The 8341-nt window shown below is 37.0% G+C and overlaps 1 protein-coding gene across 1 annotated transcript; it reads right to left on the bottom strand.

Moving 5' to 3' along the window:
* Positions 1–593: 593 nt before the first annotated feature.
* On the bottom strand, positions 594–7952 carry si:dkey-33c12.4 (uncharacterized protein LOC560112 homolog). Its single transcript, XM_043255960.1, has 18 exons — positions 7765–7952; positions 7381–7424; positions 7202–7277; positions 6360–6529; positions 6203–6286; positions 6045–6113; positions 5727–5912; positions 5493–5645; positions 4740–4803; positions 4564–4654; positions 4335–4476; positions 4127–4231; positions 3878–3968; positions 2452–2602; positions 2287–2361; positions 2076–2178; positions 1794–1900; positions 594–1372 (listed from the first exon to the last, which is right to left on the bottom strand). The coding sequence occupies exons 1-18, from the start codon at positions 7790–7792 to the stop codon at positions 1258–1260; spliced, it is 1854 nt and encodes a 617-aa protein (XP_043111895.1). The 5' UTR covers positions 7793–7952; the 3' UTR covers positions 594–1257.
* Between the last annotated feature and the right edge of the window lie 389 nt (positions 7953–8341).

Below are 8341 nucleotides of genomic sequence, written 5' to 3'. Positions count from 1 at the left end.
TTGGGGAGCCAATCAGATCGCTCGCTGTCTGTCACACACATGGACATGCACACACACATACACACACACACACACACACACAGAGAGAGCTGTCCACTGGCGATCACTAACCTCAAACTGAAAGTGAAAAGGCATATTTTTCTCCGTAGGACTTTGGCATAGTCATAGCCAATAAAAGTTTTGTATATTTCATAACCATGAATGCCATGTAAAAAAAAACCCTAAATTTTAATAACGAATGACATAAGGCTGTGTAAATGTAAGAGGTACAGCTGTTGTGAAATACCATTAATAGGCCTTTGTAACGTGAATGTTTATAGATAGAAAACATAAACAATCTTAGTCATAATAAAGAGACATATGAACAAATGTACACCAATATATATTTATTGCACAGCCAGATTGTCCAATACATTAACACTAATTAGTTTTTAGTGTCCAATGTATTATTATTTGAGTAATTTGGTAATATATATATATATATATAGGCTTTTTAAAGAAATTTGTGTGTGTGTGTGTGTGTATATATATATATATATATATATATATGTGTGTGTGAAAGGTGAAAATATAAATACAAATCCAAGACTATCCCCATTTTTAGAGTGCATTTTATTTCATTTTACATTGCTTTACAGAGATCAATTGCAACTACAGTCCATTTATTTTTTTTTACCTCCTTCAGATAATCTCTACAGCAGAAGTGGCCCTGTACATCAAAAGTTATTGACGAATTTCAATTGTTTTAACTTTAGACATTTCAGCTTTTACACAAGCAGGTTAAAACCTGCAGATAAGAAGTCCAAATAAAACCTCTCAAAATGTAACAATACTTAAGGTTTAAAACTAGGGTCAAAAAGGCAAATATTTTCACCCCAGCAGCTATGTAAAAAATAAAATTAAATTCTGCAGTGGCCAATCATTAAATTTTTTACGGCCTTATGCCTTGAAAGACATTAAATCCAATAACTGACATGATTAGAAGGAATGCATTTTGGTGTGGGACGAAATAAAAATAAAATAAGATGAAATGAAATAGATTCAAATGCAGCCACCATTGTCCAAAATGTAAACTCTTCGTCTTTGTGTACTGGCTGATGTTAAGACATTTTTTAAAACAGAAACTATTAAATATTCAAAAGAATGAGCAAAACAAACACCAAAGCCCCACGCTGACATTTTATGCATGTGAATTTTTACTGTATCCAACTAATTAGAGTGATTGAGATGATTAAATCTCTGTCTGTGTGCAGGGAGTCAGGGGTGTGATTTGACTTGGTCAATGCCTTTGTTTTCTGGTATATGCTTGTAAGTGCAGCCATTCTTAATGCAGCCATTTGTCCTCCAAAAATAACATTCATCGGGCTGTTTGCTGGGGGAAAAAAAGTGGAGAAAAACATTTTACAGATTGAAATATTATTGCATTGCTCACCAATGGAGTGAACAGGTGCCGTCAAAATGAGAGTCCACACAGCTGACAAAAATGTCACAGTAGTTATAAAGTGACTATCTGCTTTATGTGAACGTGAGAAGTAGTAATAACAACAACAATAACAATAATAAACATATTTCATTCAGTAAATTAAAACAAAACATTGTAAACATCCGCTCCAATGAAGAAACAAACATCTACATCTTGGGTGTTAAGCACATTTTCAGCATATTTCTATTTTGGGGTGAACTATCCCTTTAAAAGTTGTTCATTCTGACTGACAGCTTGAATCAAAAACCTAGACACCAGTCATATCACGTGCAAACAAAAGACACGCATGCAAAAATAAATGTTCACCCACCCATTCTTCCCTGGGGAATCTGTAGATGCATCTCTGGACACTCCAAGACGTGTGTGAATCCTATCTGGATAACGCACCACTAGAGTTCTTCCATCAATGGCATAACCCTGCAAACAACAAAAACAATACAGACTTATTTCCCCCCTCGTTGAAAGGACAAAACTGATGCAACAAGGAACTCCAACCACTGATATCAACAGAGAAGGCTTAGACATGATTAAGCATCGGTATCTCTTACATGCCACGAAAAACAAAACAAAACAACAGAACAAACATACTCACATGAAAAGCTTCTATGGCTTTCTCACAGTCCTCCTTCCTGGTGTAGTTAACAAATGCACAGTGTCTCATTTGTAACACTCTTACACTATGGACATTCCCAACACTGTTTCAAAAAGGAATTTACACAACTTAAGATGTGCTCCATCACTGTGTTGAATAATGCTTTTTACTGGTTAAAAGACGTTTGCAAATCAAACAAAAGGTCACTTACGATCTGAATAAGTCATAAATTTTTGGCTCTGTTATGGAAGGCGCCAGATCTCCGACCCAGATGGGGAATAACTCTCTGATCGGGGATAAAAGACGTCCAGAAATAAGCAATTTTAAGGTGAAAGGTTGTATCCCAAATGCCTGTATGTGTGTGTGTGTGTGTTACCGAGGATGACGATGATCTGGAGAAGTGGTTGGCATACTGAAACGAGGCTGATAATGAGGAAGTGGTCTGAGAGGGAAATTAGCCGGGGGTTGTGGGTTTTGCTTTACGGACTTAAACTCATGTTCTTTGGGCACTAGGACGGGGATTAAACCTGCATAGAATGAGAGTTAGTTACAATGCAACCTCACTGTTTCATTTCTATTTGTCCCCTCACTATTTATATAAACATGCACATTCATCTATGGATATCAGCAACTTTCTGGAGGAATAATAATATAATAATAATAAAAAAAAAAAAAAAAAAAGACTAGGAAGTAAAGATCAAACAAGATGTGTGAACAAAACATGCCCTTGCATTTTTACATTAAAAAGTGTTGTTGTTGTCAATTTTAAAAATAAATAAATAAATAATAATAATAATAAAAATAATTCACATATCATAACCAAATCACATAAACATCAGCTGAATGAAAATGTATACGTTCATCTTCCGAACAGAAATTTTTATGAAATCCGTCAGCAATCGAATGTCCAGAACGTCCAGATCTTAATATAGTCCATGTGACATGTCATGTTACAGCCCTTATTATACTGTGATGCCATGTCCCGGCAGGACCATACAAAAACAATAAAAGACAAAAATTACACAAGGTTTTGTTGCATCCAGTGGGGACATAATTACTGATTACCATGACTTTTAACAGGACTTATGTGTCGCATCACGCCACGTAAACATTGCGATGTCTGTATTCATGATCGGAGAAGTGACAAACAATCACGACACTGCTCTAAATTTGCCTTTGAATAGCAATTAGCAGATTCTTTTTATAGGAAAACTAAACTAACAGGTTGTGAGTGAGAACCGAAGTGCCAGACTGCTTTAACAGAGTTAGAAATGCCTCACTCTATAGCCTCTGTAAAGCCAGCATAGGCTGCTCCCAGGTTCAAGAATCAGTTCTCTCTGTAAAATGCACTGAACACATCTGATTATTTGGCTTGAACTGTGTTGTAAATACTAATTAACCACTGATTTCTAGTTGTGTCCTCTTTTGAAAGAACAAAGTAGTGTCACTTTCACAACAAAACATCTCCAGAACATGGTGCCCGCAGCAACACTACAGCGAGAATAATAGCTCCGCCTTCTTTCTTCACGGAAACATTTGAGCAGACATTTATGAAAACCCCCCCACAATGTTTAAACAAGCGGTTTTAGGAAGACTTTAGTCTTCAGGGATCTTGTAATACTCCAAAGAGGAAGGAAAACCGCATAATGCGACCCCTTTAATTTGTGTTCTGAAGATGAACAAAGGTCCCATGTGTTTGGAATGACATGAAGGTGAATAATTAAATGACAGAATTGTTATTTTTGGATGAACTAGCCATAAGCATAAAAACATTTTTCAAAATGTTTTATCAAGACTTATACCTGACAGGCCAGAGAAACTTTCTAAGGCTTTTTCTACAGTTCCATGAAGAATAAGGGCGTTTGAACTCTGCTCTTTAGTGAGTCCCATTTCCTGTTGATGAAACGAGCATTTCTCGACATTATCATTCCATTTCTTTTTTTTTTTTAATAACAAATGCACAACATAAAACCAATACGCTGCTACTCACAATATTCAAGAAGCATAGCAATAAAAGAAAGTGTGATCCATTAGCTGCTCTCACCACTCACCATGAGCTGCATGAGCTGCACCCTCATCATCTCCTCGGCTGCGTCCTTACACGTGCTGTCCAGTTTTAACACTTCATTATATATAATTCTGGCTTCATAGTATCTCTGACAGAAGGGGAAACAAGGAGACTGTGTGAGAACAAATCAGCAGTGGGGAATCTGAGGATGAGCACGTACTCTTAAATGATGGATGACACTACAGTAATACCTTCAGTCCTACAAGAGCTTTGCCTTTTCTGTAAAGACCTTTAATCCACTTGGGGTTCATAGAAAGAGCAATATCAGCATCATTTAAAGCTTTCTCATACTGCAGCATCTTTTCATAACAGAAAGAACGATTCCCAAATAATCTGCACCAGACACAAACGAAAACACGTTACTGTGCAACCTCCGATCTAACTAGAGGTTTTGTTGTAATTAAAACGCTCAACACCTACTTATACTCTTTGGGATTGTGTTTTATAGCATCTGTAAAATATTTCACAGCCATTTCCAGGTTTCCTGAAGCGGCATACTGGTTTCCTACGACTATAGAAGAGAAGATTGAATCAGGAAGTCATTGAATAAGCCAGTTTTTTATTATTATTAAAAGAGAAAAACACCACTCACCCACCTGCCAACTCCATGCTTCTCGTAATCAAGTCATCTGCACTGACAGTCTCCTCCTTGATATCAATCTACAGGAACGACAGGTTAAAGTTCTATGAAGATAAACGGAGCACACCAGGAACTGGTTGCCTCCACAAAATGGTTCAAGAGGATTACGGTTATATAAAGTTTTCTGCAAGAATGTATACTGCCATTCAAACAATAAAAAAAAGCTCACCAAGGCTACATTTATTTAGTCTAAAACAATGTAAAACGGTTAAAAAAATTACGGTTTAAAATTAGGTTTCCAGTTTCATTAAATTAAATGCTATTTACGAAGAAAGATTTTTTTTAATGTACTTCATATTTAACAACTATTCACTGTTTGAATAGGAAGTTTCCAATCCAAATTTAACTGACGCGATGAGCGACCCACGACAAAGCAAAGATTATTTAGAAAACAAAATGCATTCTATTCAACTTTAATTTCGTAGTTCCTCCTCTTCCTTCCTTTGGAATTTTCCCAGCATTATTAACCTCCTACTTGGTGTCTGTGGGTGGTCCTCAAAATCATCACGCTTTCAGCGGCATGCAGTTAGACAGACTGATACTTGTATAATTATAACTATTAACTAGTTCCTTAACCAGTAAACGTTCACGGTAAGTCTTAAAAAAACAAAAACGCATGCCAAGAACAACGCATCACACCTACATCGGTCATTTTATAATCTCTCCACACAATCAAAACCGAGTGTAGTTAATGAGCCTCCCTACCAACCTGTTTTTGTGGTGGAGTGGTGTCTTTCTGCTCCGAGCCGCGCGGTTTACTTGAGTTGGCTTGAGCGTGTTTGTCAGGTTTGGGTTTTTGCTTCAGTTTGCGTTTGGCGATAGCGGCTGCATTCGACACAAAGCAGCTATTCATGTCAAGCTCCTAAGACACACAGAATAAAGCACTGCCATGAAAACCAGCATCTTCCACTCTCTCTATTAAAAAAAACCCCAAACAGCCCACCTCTGGTTCCATAGCTGATTCTTCGTCGTTATCATCTTCGCTGTCCTGACTGCTGCTATCACTGCTCTCCACAGGTGCTGAGGGACACTTAGGAGCAGCAGGCACAGGCGAACAGTTTTTGTTTTTAATTTTGTTCTCATTCTTATCAGCATGTTTAGTCTTTTCCGGTCCAGGGTCGACTTGAACCTTACGTCAAAGAAAGAAACAACAACAAACACTTAAGACACCTATAAGATCAAATCATTTTGTTTCAATGAGAGAAGCGCAAAATGATGGAGGTTTAATGCGTCAAACTACAAACAATGAGATTTGTCTCACCGGTTTATTTTTTTCTTTATCTGCGTTCTCTTTTTCTAATTTTTCCAGCCGACGTCTTTCCTTCTGTCTCTATTGCGGTTATGAAAAACACAGCTTAACAATATTCACACTTGCATCTTTCAGATAAAAAAAAAAAGTCTTGTCGTTTATGTCCTCACCATCTTTTTCAGTTTTTTCTTTTCTGCCTTTTTCTTAAGTTTTTCTTCTTCATCCACCAGCTCTTTCGCATTTCTTTCTGCTTCCTAAAAAGGAGTTAAACTCTTAAAGATCTTACTATACACAATAATGATCGAATCACAGGTGTTCGACACAAACCTCGGCTGTTATATGCTTGGAGGGTTTTGGTAGTTCTCTTTCAAGGAAGTTGCGAGAAAAGCCACAATATCTGTTGTTTGTACGAACGGCATAACTATCATCGTCATCATAATAATCCTCATCAGATGAAGCCTCATGGCCCGTAAACCGAGATCCAAACCGGTCCAGGTCTGGAATTTTAATACAAAAAATTGTATCACTTGCCCAGCAATCAAGTCTATAATCCATAAAGCTACCTCACTTTTCTTTCAAAAACCTTAAATCAAGGAGAAACGCAAGTGTCCCCAATCTCTCAACACAAGTATTTCTCTATCCTCTATCCGATTTCTTTTTAATGGTAGTGCACATATTTCATTTTTAGGTTTTTTTTAATACTTCAAGGTTCCTTAATTGAAAATGGGTGGCACTTTTCCCTTCACAATACATAAATGAATGGACTAACGTCTTGTGCGTCACTATTCAAATAACATCCTCACATTCTGACGGCACCCATTCACTTCAAAGAAGACAAGCAGTGAGCAAGCATTAACTAAATCTTGTTCTGAAGAAACTAAAATTCTAATCTTTGAGTTAACTACTCCTTTAACATTAAGGAAACTGATTTAAAAAAAGAAATATCGTAGTAACAAAGAAAGGAAAACGAGTTCATGCAGAATGTTATACTTAAATATTTCAGTCTGGTTTGCTGAATAAATCTTAAGAGTACCGGAACAAGCACAATGTTAGGTGTAGACTGAAATTAATCATGCTCTAAATAAAAAAAACAGGTTTTATTGAAGTGATCGTGGCTGACTACTGAGGCGTGCGTCAGGAAGATACAAAAATACAAAAATACAACTTACCAAAGCTATAACCAAAACTTAAGGCATCTAAAAAGCTGTTTCCAGGTCTATCATTTATAAAATCGACCACTGCCTCCTAAAGAACAGCACAGAATACAGCAGTTACAGACTGAAAGGCAGATTAACAAAAATAATGCTGATTCATCTCTTATAAATGAATTTACAGAAACTCGACTTACGTGCGTCCGCATGAGGCGCTCATTATCACTCATCCGGAAGTTTTCTGAAAGAGCCACAGTGTCAAACACATTTGATCGTTTTAACACGCCTTACACAGACACAGACCTGTGTGGGCAATCCTGCAGCTTTCAGCAAAGCGCGACTCTTCTTTCGTACACTACACGTTAGTTAGCTTGTGTTTTAAAAAAAATAATAAGTATATAAAATCTACTAGACTCACAAGACGACGTTAATATAACAGGAAACAGACAAACCCGCGCCGTTTTCAAGTACGTGTAGTTAAGCGACACGTCTCCTGTATTGTTATTATAGCTACATGTGTTTGGGAGCAGGCGAAGTTTTAGTGGACGTCATAAAAAAAAAAAAGCAGAGCAATGTCTTACCTGGTCCTAGGGCGTTCTTTCTTGACATTTTAGCGAATATATTTATATATATATATGAAACTAAGTAATTCTAAATTGTGAAAAATTTAAGCAACTTGCAAACGATGTAACATTCTTCCTAAACGTAGTGTTTTCTCGAGATTCTTCCCCACCTTCGCGCACAGCGCTCGCTCACACGCATGCGCAGAAGGCTACGAAGTGCGTCACGTGGCGCAAGACACATATCTTTACATTGAAAAACTAATACGCGTGCGTTTACGTCATATTGTGAAAACTACTGTGTCACATTTAGCGTAGGCTATATACTTTAGCCTAAAGACTTCCCCCCGTTCTGTGTTCATTTTTGCATGTTAATGCTGATCAACAATTATTACAATTCCAAAGCAATAGGTAATATATAGGTTTAGTTTCAGATCATTTGTAAGCCTTAAGTAAATGTAAAAACGGGTATAATATAACAACTGAAGCACTGACGGTTAACCTATTAACGGTGATTTTATTGTTTAAACAAGGTAATTTGGGACTTTTAAATGTTTGTTTCAGTCATCAAATGACGTTTCTCACATACATCCAAGGC

Source organism: Puntigrus tetrazona, chromosome 13 (assembly GCF_018831695.1).
Source record: "Puntigrus tetrazona isolate hp1 chromosome 13, ASM1883169v1, whole genome shotgun sequence".
NCBI classification, from domain to species: domain Eukaryota; kingdom Metazoa; phylum Chordata; class Actinopteri; order Cypriniformes; family Cyprinidae; genus Puntigrus; species Puntigrus tetrazona.
The sequence above is the reverse complement of the archived record's forward strand: the minus strand, read 5'-3'. Positions and strand labels throughout refer to the sequence as shown.